Below are 18,860 nucleotides of genomic sequence, written 5' to 3' on the forward strand. Positions count from 1 at the left end.
TCACAATAACTCATAATCTGTATCTCTTCCAATGATGGTTCCTTTTGCAAGCAAAGTTCAGATTTTTGTCAAGGTAAAGTGTTTATTATATTTATTATAATAGATTTATTATATTTATTTATTAATATTTATTATAAATTTATTATATATTTATTTATTTATTATAAACCATCTGGTCCAATAGGAGTTATGGGCAGGGGAGGGTTGGTCCACAGTCCCTCAATTTCTTCCCTAGCAATAGTCACCAGTCTGTCCCCTGGACTTTATGAGTTCATGGCCCATGGGAATCAGGGTCCAAGATGAGATGCAGCCTGAGCAAGATATTCATTGTAGGGTTGTTGTTATTGTTGTTCTTTTTTTATTTCTTAACCATTTAACATGTATAATACAGTGTCCTTGTTTTTATTAGGTTCCTATTTTTATTTATGTGTCACTGACAAAGTTTCTGAGTGTTGTGTTCCAACCTCATTTTCCCCATAAATCCTGTGGTTTTTATTGCACAATTTTACATAGCTTGGTAATTTTTAAGAATGCATATGTCACCTTATAGTAGAATTGACTATATATGAACAGGTGAAGGAAATGTTATCTCGGGCTCCCCTCTTGAGTCATAGATTTATTTTTTTCCTTAAATATGATTCTGGTCAAACGCACACATTAGTATTAACCCAGGCCCACAACCTAATTAAAGGAAGAGTATCTCTGCTTATATTATGAAGTGAAAAGAAGAAATGAGGTGATGTGATGTTTAGGGAAAGCCCTTGGTCCCAGTCTAAGCATTGGTTGGAGAATAAGGAGGCCCTCCTATTGAGACAGGACGGTCACTCACCAAGCTCTTGCTTTTTACTATTCCTAATATAAGTCTTGGGAAATACACATGACTACTGGGAGACTCAGCCTTCTTTTGTTTTTTGTTTTTTTAGGCAGTTGGGGTTAAGTGACTTGCCTAGGGTCACACAGTTAGTAAGTGTCAAGTGTTTGGTCTGAGGCTGGATTTGAACTCAGGTCTTCCTGACTTCAGGGCTGGTGCTCTGTCTACTGTGCCACCTAGCTGCCCTGAGACTCAGCCTTTTGACAGTGGTTTCTTAATCTAAGAGGCATCTTGATGCGGAAATAGTTCCATAATCACAGAGAAATGTCATTTCTTTTCAAATAATCAAGGGTCTATGTTAGTTTTAGTTTGACTTCTCAAGGCCAAATTTAAAGGGAAAATGACTCAGACTACCCTTTGAGGTGGGAGAGAAAACCAATTATCACAGGAGGCTAACTGGATAAAATATTACCTTATCCATATTCTAGATATTCTGAATTTGGTGGGAAATTCAACAACTTTTTGAAGGAGTTTCAGTCATTTCACATTTTGTGACTGAATTATTGGGGAACTCAATCTGAATTCCTAAAACTCAATTCTCACCATATCATACCCTACCCACTTTAATTAACTCCAGTGGCTTCCTATTGCCGCCAGTATCACATAGGAAATTCCCTTTTTGGCTTTTAAAGCCTTTCATATTCTGGCCCCTTCTTACCTTTCCAGTCTTTTTACATTTTATATTTCTCCATGTTCTCTGCAATGCAGTGACAACTGACTACCTTGTTGTTCTTTGCACATAGCATTCCATCTGAACCTCCCTTGAAAATTTTCTTTTATTAGTAGGAACTTGAGGTTTTGCTCAAACTCATTACCAAAAACCTGATTATAAAGAGCCTGAACTTCCACTATCTGGCTGGCCTGGTAGCTTCAGTGCTACCCATGGATTGGCCTAAGGACATTTTAAGTTACTTGCTACAAATAATCCACTTCTAGAAAATGATGGTAAGCTCCAAATTTTTATTACTTTATGCACAAAAGATTTGAATTAGCTGTATCAATTTGCTGAAGTCATTCATCATAATAAAATATGCAAACACATTCCAGTTAATAATAAAATTAGCAAAATAAACAGAGATAATAAGTGATTTTAGTCAGAGCTATTGTTGATTCTGACCTAAACTCTGCCATGATGATCAGTAATAGTAAATGATAGGGCAATAGGATTACTGAGGAGTTTTTTAAAGTGAGAATTGCTAAATGTTTATTTCATGAAAATGATTTTAGTTTCTTATGTGATTTTTTTTTATGTCTGCAAATTGTTAGGCCTCTGGATCCCTGTCTTTAGTCTCAGGAGTCTGCCTTCCTCTTTGGCCTCCAATTTTTTTCATTATTTTTAGGCTAGAAGCTTTCCTGACACTTATTTTCTTAATGATGAACAGAGTTTGGACTGTATAACTACATGACTTCACTAGGTCTGGTATAATGCTAACAGATACAGAGAGGTCTAGGGCTCTAAAAGAGATGTGGTTGTTAGGTTTATTGAACTCTTCTTTAGTGGAGCCTTCAAAAATTGTGGTGTATTATCTCTAGGTTTCTTAGAAATAACACTTTCTATTTATTTATGATAGTTAAAAAGAACTTGAATCATTACAATTTATATATAATCCAAACATTTATTTATTTTTTTGCCAATAATTACAACCCCCGGAAATATTTACAAGGAATAAAGGCTCATGCATAAATCTACAGAGGTCAGAAGTTGGTTTGGGTTTGCTCAACCTTCCTATCAACCAATCGACCAATCAACCCATCAACCAACTCTTATTGAGTACCCTTTAAGAGTAGGGTGGTATGCTGTGTAAAATACATTCCCCCCAAAATATTCCCTATCTAGACCAGCAGATAAATCATTCCTATAGAATATAAACTCTTGAGCAACTTTTTGTTGCTCTTTACATTTCCATTACCTAGCGAATAGTATAAGCTTAGCAAATATTTGTTGAATTGAATTAGACTGCATATGTTGATAATGACACAAAGAAAGACACCAAGAACACAATAATAACTAAATATCTAGAGCACTTTGAGATTCATAAAGCACTTTTCTCAAAACAAATTTGTGAGGTATCTAGAACAAACATTAGCCGTATTTTAAAGATATGGAAATGAAAATACAGAGAAATTATGTGACCCTTAAGGAACATTCAAATCATTAGACTATTCTGCTATTCTATACCATGATTTGATCGGGTTCTTGAAAGATCTGTTCTCAAAGCCATAGAACTGGGAAAGTGTAAGGTGTTTTCTGGGGACAGTGATATGAACAAGTTTTAGGGAGTCGATTATAAACTCCTTGAGGGAAGAGATTTTTAATTGTTATCTTTGTATCTTCAATGCTAAGCATAATGTCTTGTATATTTTTTGGCATCTTGCACATAGTAAGTATTCAATAAATATTTGTTTAATTGAACCATATAGTGATCTATAAGGTTGATAAGGTTAGGTATAGAGAATGGGTCACCTTGAATTCCAGATAAAGGAACATGACTCCTGCAGACCAATATTTGTCAAATGAGAGGGTGTTCATGTGCAGAAATGCACAGTGCCGTCCATCCAGTGGTAAATTGGAAGAAAATATTAAAATTTCCATTTCTTAGTTTTTTGAATAATTTCTTATTTCTTTTTTTTTAACCAGAAAATAAGAAAGAAATTAGCATTCATATAGATTGCCGTTGGAACTTTCACTTGTGATTGTTTTTAAAGTATTATAGTTGTTCATAGATTTCTGGCTTTCTTTAATTTTTTTCTTTTTTTGTTATTCATTTTGAATTTAAATATGTAAAGACAAAAAATATAACACTTCCATGTACACAGTAAAATATACAAAGAGCATTCACTATAAAGCCATGAATTTACATTTCACACTGTTAACTTTTTTTTGAGAAACTATATGATTAGTACTACATGTCATTTTCAAAGCTATTCTGCTTTCTATGCTTCCTTCTAAATTTTCTTATATTCTTTGCTGTACACTTTTTATATTTCCCCCTTCCCCCCACCACAGAGATAGCTACCATTAGACACAAATATGCATATATGTATATGCAAAAACATACTATACATACTTCTATTTATCAATGGGTCAAAATGTATAAGCAGTTTAAAAACTCTTTGGCCATAATTCCAGATTGTTCTCCAAAAGGGTTGGATTAGTTCACAGTTCCACCAACAGTGAATTAGTATTCCAATTTTTCCACATCCCCTTCAACATTTGTCATTTTTCACTTCTATTATTTTAGCCAATCTGATAGATGTAAAATTGTATCTTACAATCTCTTTTTTTATTCTGAACTTAAAAAAATAAAATAAGCATTTCTGTAACAAAGTAGGGGAAGGCGATAAGAAAAGGAGGTGGGTGATAGAAGGGAGGGCAGATCAGGGGAAGGGGTATTCAGAATGCACACCATCTTGGGGTGGGGGGAGGGGAGAGATGAGAAAATTTGGACTTCAAAATCTTGTGGAAGTGAATGTTGAAAACTAAAAATAAATAATTGAGTTAATAAAAAGTAAAAAAAAAAGAAAAGAAAAAATGTATACCCAGTTCATCAGTCTGTTCTTTTTTAAATTTATTGATATGAAAGTATTGAGACATGAATTTTCCTGATTACTGCTTTTGCTGTGTCCCATAGGGTTTGATATTTTGTCTCATTATTGTCATTCTATTTAATGAAATTATTGCTCCTATGATTTGTTCTTTAACCTGCTCATTCTTTAAGATTGGGTTGTTTATTCTCCAATTAGTTTTTATTCTGTGTTTTCATGGTCCTTTATTAAATATAATTTTATTGCATTGTGATATGAAAAGGATGCATTTAATTTTTCTTTAAACTATACATTTTTATTCCTTAATATATGGTCAATGTTTGTAAAAGCACCATATACCACTGAGAAAAAGGTGTATTCCTTTCTATTCCCATTCAGTTCTCTCCAGATGTCTACTATATCTAGCTTATCTAAAATTCTATTCACCTCCTTGAATTTTTTGTTATTTATTTTTTGGTTAGATATATCTAATTCTGAGAGGTAAATATTAAAGTCCCCTATTGTTATAATACTACTCTCTATTTCTATCTATAATTCATTTAACTTTTCCTTTAAAAGGTTATATGCTATAGTATTTGATGCATATAGGTTTAGTATTGATATCACTCCATTGTCTATAGTATTTCTTATCACAACGTAGTTTCCCTGTTTATCTCTTTTAATTAAGTTTATTTTAGCTTTAACTTTGTCTAAGATCATGATTGCTACCCCGTTGTTGTTTTTTTTTGCATCAGCTGAAGAATAGTAAATTCTACTACAGCTCTTTATTTGAACTCTGTGTGTATCTCTCATTTTAAATGTGTTTATTGTAAACAACATATTATTGGATTCTGATTTTTTCTTTTTTTAAATAAATTTATTTATTTATTTTTAGTTTTCAACATTCACTTCCATAAGATTTTGAGGTTTAAATTTTCTCCCCATCTCTCCCCTCCCCCATTCCAAAATGGTGTGTAAATTGATATAGGCTCAACATACACATTCACGTTAGTCATGTTGTAAAGAAGAATTAGAACCAATGGCAGAAACCACAAGAAAGAAGAAACAAACAAAAAAAAAGTGAGAGAGAGAGCAAATAATATGCTTTGATCTGCATTCAGACTCCATAGTTCTTTTTCTGGATGTGGACAGCATTTTCCATCATGTGTCTTTTGGAGTTGTCTTAAATCCTTGCATTGCTAAGGAGAGATAAGTCTATCTAAGTTAGTCATCACATAATGTGACTGTTACTGTGTACAATATTTTACTGTTCTGCTTGCTTCACTCAGCATCAGTTCATATAAGTCTTTTCAGGTTTTTCTGAAGTCTGCCCGGATTCTGATTTTTAATCTATTCTGCTATCTGTTTCTGGTTTATTAGTGAGTTCATCCCATTCACATTCAAAGTTATAATTACTATTTGCATCCATCCTATTTTTCCTCACTATTGTCCTTCTCAGCCTTTCTTTTTACCCTATCCCCCATCATACATCTAATTTACTTCTAACCACTACCTCCCTTATCTGTACCCTTTTAAAGAATCCCATCTCCCAGGCAGCTAGCTGATGCAATGGATAGAGTACTGGCCCTGAAGTTGGGAGGACCAGAGTTCAAATCTGGCCTCAGACACATAACACTTACTAGCTGTGTCACTCTGGGCAAATCACTTAACCCCAATTGCCTCCCCCCCCCCCCAAAAAAAGAATCCTATCCTCCAAACTTTATGTCACATACAAATTTGATAAGTGTGCCATTATTCAGGTCATTGATAAAAATGTTTAACAGTTTGTAGACAAGCATATATCTTTTCTTTTTTTTGGCTAAGCAATGGGGTTAAGTGACTTGCCCAGGGTCACACAGCTAGTAAGTGTCATGTGTGTCGCTGCTCTATCCACTGCACCACCTAGCTGCCCCAAAAAGCATATGTCTTTAGAGAACTTAGAGTCCACTTTCCAAGTTAATGTCAACCTATTAATGACTAATCTTTTGGTCGAGCTATCCAAACCATTGTATATCCATTTAATTCTACTATTGTGTCTTCTACATCTCTCTACAAGAATAACATGGAAGACTTTGTCAAATCCTTTCCTAAAATCTGGGTAAATTATATCTGGAGTTCTTAACCTTTTTGTGTCATTGATGTCTTTGGCAATCTGGTAAAGCCTATGGATGCCTTCTCAGATTAAAGTTTTTAAATGCATAAAATAAAACATAGCATTACAAAGGAAATCAGTTGTATTGAAATATAGTTGCATAACCTGTGCATATATTATGCTTATATAATACTAAATTCACACACTGCTGAAATATATCAGCTTATATTAAGAACCTTTGAAGATTCCCACACATTTAGTTCACAGACCTGAGCAGAAATTTTATAAGATCATTAAATTATTACTGAGCCTCACTGAATCAAAGACCTAGAAGAACCTCAGCTATGAATACCAGTTTTGAAAATGCCTCGACTGAGGAACCAGACCCAAATCTACTCCTTGACATACTTCAGTATAGTCCTTTTTCAAGCTGCCTCACTGTAAAAGTAATGCGATGACTTTGAGCTTAAAACCCAATCTGACTCAGAAGAAATAGCATAGAATTGTAAGAAAAGCAAACCCAACTAATATATCCTCTAGAATTACAGTTCCAACATCCCAAAATAGAATCAAGGCAGCTGATTTTTCCCTCTTAGCATTAAAGAAAGAGAACATACCTTGAAAGGTTCAAATGTCCAATTGAAAGTATAATAAAGTTTATTTTGGTTAAAACCTGAAACAAGTCTGAGTTTGAATTTTTCAGCCTAGTTGCTTTGTATAAACTGTTTATTTAACATCATTTTTGGCCCTTATTCAATAAGCCACCATCATAATCCCATTCACAGACAAAACAGATCACAGATTAGTAGACAGTGGTGTTGTAAAACACCAAATCACCTACTATCTCTGTGAAATATAAAGACCTATTTTTAAAATGTATTTTTACCAGCTCTATTTTCATAGCTAGGCTTAAAAGTCACTAACCCTTTCCTATCAGTCTTTTTCTTTTAGACTTCTATGGAATAGTAGAAATTCTGTTCCCCTTTTTAAAAATACCATTTTGCTATTGGAATAGATTTTAATTAAGCACATATAGTGTCCTGGACCTGAAGCTGTTATTTTCCAGAAAAGGCATGTTGGCTTGGTGTAGACTGGAAGAGATCAGTACCAATGCCCAAACCACCTATTGTTTATATTTCATTTTAATGTGCTCAAGTTCAATAAAAGTTTATCAACTCCATTAAAGCAGTGCCTATTGGAAATGATTTAATCTCCTTAGCACAAAAACCACATAAAAGAAATCCAGTTCATAGGACAAGGCTGAGCATGACTACATTGGGGTTTGGAGGGTAGGAAAATAAATTATTTAAAAGAAATGAAACATCTATCAGAGACAGAGTATCTGTCACCTGAATCACTTGCGTGTAAGTGGGTGCGTGTGTATGCATGTATGTGTGTCATGCCCTTTTCTATGTAAGGACCTGGCTGTCTGCCAAAAGTCAGAGCGCCTGATGGGCTGCCAAACATAGGAGTAATCGGCTGCTTAATATCACAGCACCAACACTCTCCTGCACAGACGATGAATTGTGTTACATTTGAACAAACAAATGTCATGTGAAAGGGTGCTAGTCAAATGTCTCTTGGCAACAACACAATGAGGACATATATCTTGAGGACAGCAGCACACAGTGACACTGCATGTATACAACACATTCTGGAGTGAGAAGAGAAAGGCAGTTTTCTTTTTCACTTCAGAGCTTGAAAACCAAAATGCTAATTGCTTTATGGCTTTTAGGTTTATAAATTACATAAAATAAATCTAGAATCCATCAGAGTGTGTTTATTCCTGGCATCACTCTCATATTGTGTGAACACATCCATGTGTGTATTTATTCCATGTGCAAGGTATACACACGTATGGGAGTAAGTTTAAGAAACTTTAAGTGTTGTGCCTTATTTATGCCATTCTTTGTGCATTCAACAAATATTTGTTGAAGATCTACAAGATTAATGTTTTTGTTTGTTTTGGTAATTGATTGAGTCAGTTATTTTAAAATAGCCCATACAATTTCAAAAAATTTATGTAATTGGATGAGAAATATGGGAGGAATAGGAGAAAAAGAATCCACAATAGGGTACATGACCCTGAACTTGTGTCTGCCTATGTTTGACTGTGAGTGGATTTATGTGTGTGTATGTATGTGTTTGTGTGTGTGAGAGAGAGTCAGACACAGACAGATAAGAAGACAGGGAGAGGGAACTAAAGATACTGAGAAAATTGGCTCTCTGGAACACTGACTTGGGAAGATACAGGTGCTCCCTGACATAGGTATTCCTAGAACCTCCAGACTGTCCACTAGAAAATGATTTTTTTTTTGTCACAGGAATTAATGAATATGTTGAGAGCTTGTTATATAAGTTTGTTTCCATGTAAATTAAGTAATTGACCTTTAGGCGTATGATAGGGTCTTTAGACATATTTCTGGAGACTGTCATAAAATACATGGCTATAAAGTAAAATTAACTGTGACTGCACATACTCTGCTGTCTTCAATTGCTTAGGTACCAGGGGAAATCAGTAGATGAACAGGTAAAGGTTACAGAAAGAAAAATATGAATCACTGTTGGGCAACACTTAATGGCTAGAACTTTGATATTCAAAGTTATGAAAAGTGAGAGCTGTCTGTACTAAAACAGGAAACATAGAAAAGGACAGAACTTCAGGAACCAGATTAAAATATAATTGGGAAATGTTTGACAAAATTAACAAAAGTACAACAAAACATAGATAATGTTAATTTATGGTTTTCTAAGTCAATATGCAGGGACAATCTGACACCTAGAAAAGAAGACCTATAAATCTCCCTGAGAAAATGGAGTCCTATTGGATGACAGCTTTCAAAAATGTCTTTGACCAGTCTCTACCATGCCCATCTCACCTTCTTCACAAGTCTTTTTGATTTATGGCATAGGAAATACATAAGCCAATGTCTTAATCTAGCCCTTTCTGGAAGTTGGGGTGATGGAAATAGGGAACCTGTTCCTCTCATGTGGCATGATGTTTCCAACTCTGTGCCTATGCATTGTTTATCCCATTTCCTGGTGTGTTTCCCTTCTTCACCTGCACCTTAATTTTCCTGACTTCCTTCAAGATTCCACTCAAATCCTCCATTCTGTAAGAGGCTTTCCCCAGGCCTTTCATCTGTTAGTACTTCCTACCTACAGAGATCATCTGTTCTGTACATAGCCTGTATGTTCCTCATTATTTACATATTGTCTCACCTATTATCATGTGAACTTCTTGAGGGAAGGGATTGTTTTTGACTTTTTTTTGTGTTCCCAGCATTTAAAAATATGTGTTGACTGATTATTAGGACTATGTTTGCTGGATAGGTTTGAGAATGTAGGGAAGAGTAATAAGAGAAAGGGGTTTGAAAAGTGGAAACTTACAAGTGGGAACTAGTAAGAAAACCAGAAGGTTCACAATAATCCTACCACAGGTATAGAGGGAGGAAAAAAATGATGGCCTGCCACTTCTAATTTTTGCTGACAGGAAGCCTACTCACTCATCCTCTCCTGGGTTTGCTTCCTTTCTCCTCAACCCTTGAAGGAGCATGAGCCAACAGAGGATGATGAGGCTTGGGGACAGTATCTCTAGACAGCAGTGGGGAGGAAACAGAGTATTTTCTCCCCAGGAAAGGAAATGGCATCCTCAATGATGTTAGCACCTCTGGAACAACTCAAGTTGTTCTGCCTGTTTCTATAAATTATCTCTGTGATCTTGGATGAAATACAAACTCTCAGGCAATCAGTTTCCTGATCTTTAATTTGATGGAGTTGGATTAGGTAATGATAATAACAGCAAACATTTATATAGTGCTTGCTATGTGCCAGGTGCTGGCACATTATTTCTCATTTGAACCTCACAATAATTCTGGGAGGTAGAGACTACTATGACCCACATTTTACAGATAAGGAAACTGAAACAAACAGAGATTAAGTTACTTTCCCAGGGTCACATGGCTAGCAAGTATCTGAGGGTAGATTTGAACTCAGGTCTTCCAGATTCTAGGACCAGCACTCTATCCTAGATAAGGATGAGTGGGGTGATATTTAGCCTGGAGGCAATTTCATCACATGTAAAATAATGTAGTTGGATTAAATAATCTTAAAATCCAGCTAGGGACTTGGGGGGGGTGTCGGGGAGGAAAGGGTGTCATCCAATTCAACTTCATCATATTATAGATGAGAAAGATGTGACACTAAAAAGTTGTGGCATACCTTAGATCACTTACCCCATATGATAGTAACACTGTATCGATCTGGGTTTCGAACCTTGGTCTCTTCAGATCCAGGCCAGTCTTCTTTCCATTCTACCATGCTATACATTATCTTTGTCTCCAGATAGGGACAGACTAAGGTCCTTTTAGGCTCTTGTCTTAACATTCTTTTTGATACATGCCTTTTTATAAGTGAAAATGTATGTACATTCCACCTGTTCTTGGCTTTTGTGCACATATATTAAAAAGAGAGGTATTATGGTTTAATGGAGAGCTTGCATTAGAGTTGGGAAGGCCTCAAATCCAGGCATGCCTCTGATGTATATTTGTTTTGTGACCAACACAAGTCACTTCTAAGTATTCTAGGCAAATCTCCAAAATAAGCTGTACTGAAAAAAATGCCAATTTGTATTGGTATTTGATTGTATATGTGTATATATGTATAAATATGTATACATGCACACATATATATTTTACTTTAAAACCTAAAAATTCTTTTCATGTACCCCTTTGTTTTCATAGACCCAGGTAAGGTATTGGCTGTTCATATTGGACAGAGAGAATAGCACTCCATTTGTCCTTGCTACTTTAACTGTCTGTGGCAGCTAGGAGTCAACGACCACAACCTCTTTGGGAAATTCTTTACAATCTCCTTCAGCCTTTATGCAACTCCTAGGGTCCTATTGGTAAAGAAAGTTTGCTTTACTTTTCATTTCTTTTGGTAAACAGATGATATAAATTAGGTTCAAAACAAGGAAGGGAGCTCAGAACAGAATGAGCTTTGAAGTTTAGAGTCTTGGTTTTCAGGGAATTCTCTTGGCTGGCTTACAAAGGGAATGAAAGACCATCGTAAAGAGGGTGGCTTTAGATTTTCACTTCATCCTCAAAATAAAAGATTAAGGAAGACAATTCTTGTGTGGAAAGCTAAGTGGGTGCCTATACAATTTAATTTCATGCTCATAATTTTCTTCTGAAGTGGTGTGCACTAGCAGTCATTTGAAAGTGGTTTTTGGTGGTGGGTTGTTTTTTTTTTTTGTTTGTTTCTTTTAGTACTGGCTGTCTTTGGAATATTCTAGGTTTCTAAAGTCTTTTGGAATATTCTAGGTTTCTAAAGTTTTTCAGAATCTCCTGGGTCATGAGCCCTTGTTGGAGATTACTGAGGAAACAGTACAATTGCAGTAGATGAGGCAACTGGGTTCCAAAACAGGTATCTCTTCCATCACAGAACTTCTTTCAGTCTCTGAATGATTTTATTTCTGTAGTAGGGATTATCAAAGTAAGTTATATTTTAGACAATGGACAAGTCATTTGACTGGTACTAAATATTTTTTTAAACAAGATACATCTAAGTTCAATATTCGATAAATATGAATGAACCCTAACCCCAAGAACAACTGTGAAATAGATGAAGTTTATTTTGAATCTCGTTTTCATATTCCCCTCTAAACCCACTTCTGATAGCCTCTTTTAGGGGATATTTAAAGATAGTAGGATCATAGATGTAGAACTGGAAGGATGTTCAGAAGCTACTGTTGTCGATGAGAATAGACCCCAAAATCTGAAATAGTTTTAGAAAGACATTTATTAGGTCATTTGGTAGAGGATAGTGAGCCAGAAAGAGGTATGGCTTCCTTTCTGCAGATTCTGGAAGATTTATATTATATAGGATTTTGACAAAGGTTTTCCATACTGGAACCCCACACATATTAATTGCATTTAAGCAATTTTGCCAAGAGGGCAGCCTGAAAGTAAGGTAGAGTGAGATAGATATGAGTAACTATAACCCAACATAGAAGTTACTCGGGAGTTCCTGGGTGTGGTAACCCAAAATAAGAATGCTTTGGGTAGATCCGGGGTCTGGGGGAATTAGAAACACCTTAAGGCCATCTCTGAGATGTTAGTAGAGAGATGTTACTGATCAAATAGATAGACAGATGTTACTGATCTGATATATGTTACTGAGATCAAATGCCATTCTGGTTGTGGACAAACTTTAATCACATATGGTTGGATTTAAATAGAATGTTTATATAATAAATGTTTTTTTCCCCCACACAACATAATCCAATTCTTTCATTTTATATATGAGGAAGTTAAGATGTGGAAAGATTAAGTCATTCAGTCATTAACATTTATTAAGTGTCTACTATATGCCAGACACTATACTAAGTGCTGGGGATAAAATGAGAGGCGACAGATCTGCTCTCAAAGAGGTCATAGTCTAATAAGGGAGACAACATGCTAACAACTATGTACAATCAAGACAAATTGGAAATAATCAACAGATGGAATGGACTAGCATTAAGGGAGATCAGCTTCTTATAGAACATGGGATTTTTGCCAGGAACCAAAGGAAACCAGGAAAGCTGGATGAAGTGGAAGAGAATTCAAGCTATAGGGGATATCTGGTAAAAATGTGCTATCAGGAGATGGAGTGTATTGTGTAAGGGACAAGGTCAGTGTCACTTAATTGCCCTGTGAACGCAGTGGAGTAAGGTATAATAAGGTTGGAAACTTGGGGATAGAGGAAAAGTGTGACCTGAACAAAGGAGAGAGTAGTCAGACAGGAAAGAGGAGAACCAGAATGCAAGAGTTTACTGGAAACCTAGATTAGAGTATCAAGGAGAAGAAGGTGATCAATAGTATTTTAAAGTATGCAGGGAGCTAATTAGATTTGGCGATTAAGACATTATTAGTGACTTTGCAGAGAGCAGTTTCAATTGAATGTTAAGATCAGAAGTCAGACTTTAAAGAGTTAAGAAGAGAACAAGAGGAAAAGAAGTGGAAATATCAGTTGTAGATGGCCTTTTCAAGGTGGTTAGTTATAAAAGAGAGATATGGGACAATAGTTAGAGGAGATAGATGGGTCAAGTAAGGGTTTATTGAGGATGAGAGTGACATGGGCATGTTTATAGGCAGATAGAAGCAGACAGTAGAAGAGGTTGAAGATAAGTGAGAGTGTGTGGATGATGGAAAGGGACAATCCACTGGAGAAGATAAGCTGGAATGGGATAATTTTTGCATTTGTAGAGGTTTGTCCTATTAAGGAGAAGGGCCACCTCTTTCTCTGTCAGGAGTGACAGGTATCTGGGTATTGTGAGACGAGGAGGAAGGGAGAACTTCTGGGCAAGCGGCTTCAATTTTTCAGTGAAATATAAAGCAAGGTTCTCAAATGAGAGGGTGAAGGGAAGGAGACCTATGGGAATCTTGAGAAAGAATGAAAGATTTGTAAAAGCTGTTGTGGTGAGTAGGATAGTTAGCTAATTAGAGTGGTTAATTAGGGAGAATTGCCTTGCTCCAGTGAGGGTCCAGTCAAGCTTATGAAACAAGTTTGTAGTGTACTCAGTCAGCATAGTTTCATGACTTTTTCTAGTTTTATTCAGCAACATATGAGCAGGAATAAAGGTAATTATTTATTATAAAGATGGTTGGAGAAATCCAAGGCTGAGACTTGGTAGGGCAAGAGACTTAGGAGAAGGGGATAGGGTAAGGATATTTCAGTGGTGATGGCCTGGGAAGACTCCAGGGTTTGGAGGACATGAAGACACAGAACAGGGTTTTGAGTTGCAAGACAAAGGGCAAAGCAGAATAATATAATGTAATCAGATAAGAAAATTTCAAAGTCAATGAACATGAAAGTGGTGCATTTGTGGGTAATGGCAATGTTAAGAATATGATAATTTTTGTGTGTAGCTGAGGAGAGTTGGAGGAGTGGGTCATATGAAATAAATAAGTTGAGGAACCATGACTTATCTAACGTCTCACAGGTAGTGTGAGAGACGGAATTTGGATCTAGGTTCTCTGAAGCTAAAGCTAGTTCTTTTTGAGATGATGGATGTAAAGTCTTTTGAAAACCTTGAAGAACTATATAATTGTGTGCTATCATCATCCTTATTGGAATTAATTGCTACTGGTAAAAATTCAGGCATCAGTAGGGATGTATTATTTTTGGTGATGGTTTTCTGTGGTCATGACTCATAAATTACCACTGTTTAAAGCTTACCTAAATGTAATTTTGAATGGATAGCTAATGAGGCGAGACCACCTTGTTCCTGAATAAGTACATGACACAATTATAGAAGAAAATGCAAAAGAAATTGTCTTGTGCTGTCACAGTCATTGCAGTCTGACCAAAGGTCAGGATTGGAGGTGCAGCTCAAAAGCTAGCACCCTTTTTAATTCAGATTTGATGTCAGGATTAAATGAAGTGCTTGTGTGTTATTGAACATTTCACAAAGGAGGTTTACCTTGCCCTAACATAGTAAGAATATGCAACAAACATACAGCACTCTTACTCTCCATTATTTCAAGAGCTCTCCTGCTCTTCATCTTGAAATGCATCTGGTCAGTAAGTCATCAGGGTAATATGACTCCCCTTGTCTCAGGTACCCACTAAGTTTGAGAGGTCCAGACTACTCACAGATAGGATTTGTGTGTGTGTGTGTGTGTGTGTGTGTGTGTGTGTGTGTGTGTGTGTGTGTGTGCCTCTCAACCAGGAAGCTGCATTAGGGAAGGGTCTATCAGTGAGCAGGAAATTCTGGTCCTATCACATACCACTCCTTGGTGGCAAGGACCTAGAGATCTTCTATCATTCTACCATACCATGCTTATAGGGCATTTACTGGACAGTTCTCCTGTATCTCCATTAGCTATTATTCCATATCTCTCTTCTCTTTTATGACTAAACATCCTGGGCTATATTATAGGGGGAGAATCAAACCAAACAAAAGTAAAAACAAAAATGTGGAGGAATACAAAAGACAAAAATTTGAAACCTTTCTTGTCCTGTCCAGAAAGACAAAATCTTATTGTACAATTCATGTTTTGGGTGACACCACATCTTTGAAATTCACTGTGGTTCTCCTAAGGCAAAGTGGTGATAATGAATGAGGGCAGCACTAAGAACATTAGAACCACAGCACAGATAATGACACCTCCAGTATAGCATGGGTTTCTTTTCCTGACATGAGGTGGTGATGATGAGCAGGAGCTGAGGCCTCTATGGAAGGGATGCTGCTTTATTCTGTAGTGGCTGAAAAAGGACTTTCCCTCACCCTCCTCCAGTGACTCAGAATTACCACCAAGCCTTTCTTTCTAGTAATTACATACCCATCATAGTTATAAAGCAACAGTTTCATTTCCCCCCGTGTTATTAGAAAGCAAGGCACCTCTCAATAATACTATTCCTTGGTGTCTCCCAAGCCTTTTCTGGGAAGAAGTTCCCTGAACCATCCCAGAGCAAAGGAAGCCAAATGAAGGGGTTCTGAGCTGCTTCTCTAGAAGATATGGAATCCTTTGAGGGGGCAAGGACCTTGAGGCCAAGGCAATTGTGCTGGAGAAGGAATAAGGAATGACTGGAAAGAGTCAGGCAGAACTGTTCAAAAAACAGTCCATTCTTATCAGATAAATCTTCCTGGACAAGAAACCACTAGACAAAATATCCCTTTCCCTTTCCAGAGACAGCCTATGATGCAGTGGATAGAGCAACGGACTTGGAATCAGGAAGACAACTGTAAATCTAGCTTCAAAAACTTACTAGCTGTGTGACCCTTAGCAAGTCACTTAAACTTTGTTTGCCTCTGTTAATCTTTTGTTTGTCAACTATAAAATGGGGATAATAACAATACCTACCTGCTAGAACTGTTGTGAGGATCAAATGATATAATATTTTTAAAAAATGCTTAGCATGGGACGGCAGAGTCAAGATGGCAGAGTAAAAACAGTGACTTGCTTGAGCTCTCCCCCAAACCCCTCCAAATGCCTGTAAAAAAATGTCTCTAAACAAATTCTAAAGCAGCAGAACCCATAAAAAGACAGAATGAAACACATTTCCAGCTCAAGACAACCTGGATGGTTGATTGGAAAGGTCTATCATGCCAGCTGGGAGAGGAATGCAGTTCATTGTGGGTGCGTAGACAAAACAGGCCTTAGTGAAGCTGGAGCAGGACTCAGAGGACTGAATCATGGGTAGCTGTGGTGGTTTCCAGACTTATCAACCCACAAAGACAACTTAGAAGGTCAGCAGGAAAAGTCTGTGACCAGGGTGAGAGAGAAGCTCAGTCTCAGCCCCAGTCCTGGCACAGCCCTGGGGTGGCAGCTACTTCCAGAGCTCTGGGCCCACAGACAGAGGGGGAATTGAGTGGCTGATCTGAGGGGGATTGCCAAGATCTCTTTGCTGGCACTGAGACAGGATTCTCTTTCTTTGCCTGTGCTTAGATCTGGGTTACAGTTCTGAGTGGTGGTCCTAGGGTGAGGAGGAGGGCTGGCGTGGTGGATTTTGGAGTGGTGGTGGAAAGGGAATAACATGCACTCTCAATTGGGTATGGAAATCTATCTTACCCTACAGGAAAATAGTGAGGAAGGGGACAAGAGAGTAGTGGGATGATAGAGGAGAGGGCAGATTGGGGGAGGGGGTAATCAGAAGCAAACACTTCTAAGGAGGGACAGGGTCAAAAGAGAATAGAATAAATGGGGGGTGGGATAGGATTAAGGGAAATATACTTAGTTTTTCACAACATGACTACTGTGGAAATGTTTTGCATGACTACACATGGATAACCTGTATCGAGTTGCTTGCCTTCTCAATGAGGGTGGGTGGGGAGGGAGGAAGGGAGAAAATTTGTAACCCAAAGTTTTAAAAACAAATGTTAAAAAATTGTTTTCATGTGCAACTGGGAAATAAGACATACAGGCGATGGGGTATAGAAATCTATCCTGCCCTACAGGAAAATTGAAGGGGAAGGGGATAAGAGAAGGGTGGGGAGATAGAAGGGAGGGTAGATTAGGGGAAAGGGTTTTCAGAATGCACACCATCTTGGGGTGGGGGGAGAGATGAGATGGGGAGAGAATTTGGAACTCAAAATCATGTGGAAGTCAATGTTGAAAACTAAAAATAAATAAATTAATAAAATCTGGAAAGAAATAAATAAAGATTAAAATGCTTAGCATAAGGGCAGCTAGGAGGCGCAGTGGATAGAGTGCTGACCCTGGAGTCAGGAGGACTTGAGTTCAAATCCAGCCTCAGACACATAACACTTACTAGCTGTGTGACTCTGGGCAAGTAACTTAACCTCCAATTGCCTCATCAAAAAAAAGAAAAACAAAAATGCTTAGCATAGTGCCTGACACGTAGTAGACAATATATAATTCTTATTCTCTTCTCTCTCTCTTTCTAGGATGGCATTGATTTATTACAGACATGGATTCTGGGAGGCTGGACATCTGACATGGGTGGTTAGATGCACAATGATGCTGGTGTTAGTTTAACATTTAGCAATAGAACCCCTGGTGCTCTACCTATCTTGCCATAGGGGCCATTTTACATCACCCAACTCATAAATAGGCAACTCTAGACAAAGGATGATTGTATTACCCTGTGTCATCTGTTCAACTTTGGAACTAGGGCTTTATAAGGGGCAAGCAACTGCTTTTCAAAATCAGTATAGTGAGTGGCTACTCTGGGAAGCTTGGACTCCCAGATGCCTAATGGTGGCTTATTTTGGCAACCCTTCAGTGTCTGCCAAAGGCTCCACTCAGTTCTGTCTTTATGGACAAAGACCTCCAAGGAGAGATATTATTAGCCTACTTTACCTCTTTCAGGGCTGCAGCCTATTCTGGTCCCCACTTGAAAGACATAGACTTGTAGGTGACTTAGTAAGTGGGGGCCACAAGGGCATTCAGATGGGGAATGTGGACTTCCTAAAATCTAGAGTCCAATAAGTGTCTGGTATTCTTTCTTAGAGAGTGGTGATGCAGGTATTAGTGGCTTCTTTTGAATTGTTCCTGGTATCCTCTGGTCTTTTCATACCCACTGTATTCCCCCAAAACTTGACTCTGTGAACTGGATCCTGAATTTTCTTAGATTAGATTTCCCACTCCTTATCCCTCATATAGGCCACCATGGGCCTCTTCTACCACTGCCTCATCTTGCCTGGTAAATACTATGTCATCAATGCAGTAGTGTACACTAATATCCCCAGGAAGGAAAGTCTCCTTTAGGTCTCTGCCCATACTCTGGCTGTAGGAATAAGAGTTGTTAGCCCTGGAGAAAGATGTTTAAGGCATAATGGATTCCTTCCCTGGTGAAACCTAACCATTCCTGACTAGTTTAATCCACAGGAATAGAGAAAAAGCATTGGTAAGGTTGATATCA

General features: G+C 37.3%; 1 protein-coding gene across 2 annotated transcripts in view; it reads left to right on the plus strand.

The window, feature by feature from the left end:
• Window positions 1-18,063, plus strand: part of MAP2K4 (mitogen-activated protein kinase kinase 4) — a 272,193-nt gene extending 254,130 nt beyond the window's left edge. The window contains exon 12 of one of the 2 annotated variants that reach the window (XM_027850071.1): window positions 17,884-18,063. In XM_027850071.1, coding sequence (XP_027705872.1) covers window positions 17,884-17,974 — 91 coding nt within the window. In that variant the 3' untranslated portion in view covers window positions 17,975-18,063. The remainder of the gene's footprint in view (window positions 1-17,883) is intronic. The other variant, XM_027850074.1, reaches the window with a different exon arrangement.
• Window positions 18,064-18,860: the final 797 nt, after the last annotated feature.

The sequence above is a fragment of the Vombatus ursinus genome, unplaced genomic scaffold (genome assembly GCF_900497805.2).
Source record: "Vombatus ursinus unplaced genomic scaffold, bare-nosed wombat genome assembly UNPS02008996.1, whole genome shotgun sequence".
Taxonomy (NCBI): Eukaryota; Metazoa; Chordata; class Mammalia; order Diprotodontia; family Vombatidae; genus Vombatus; species Vombatus ursinus.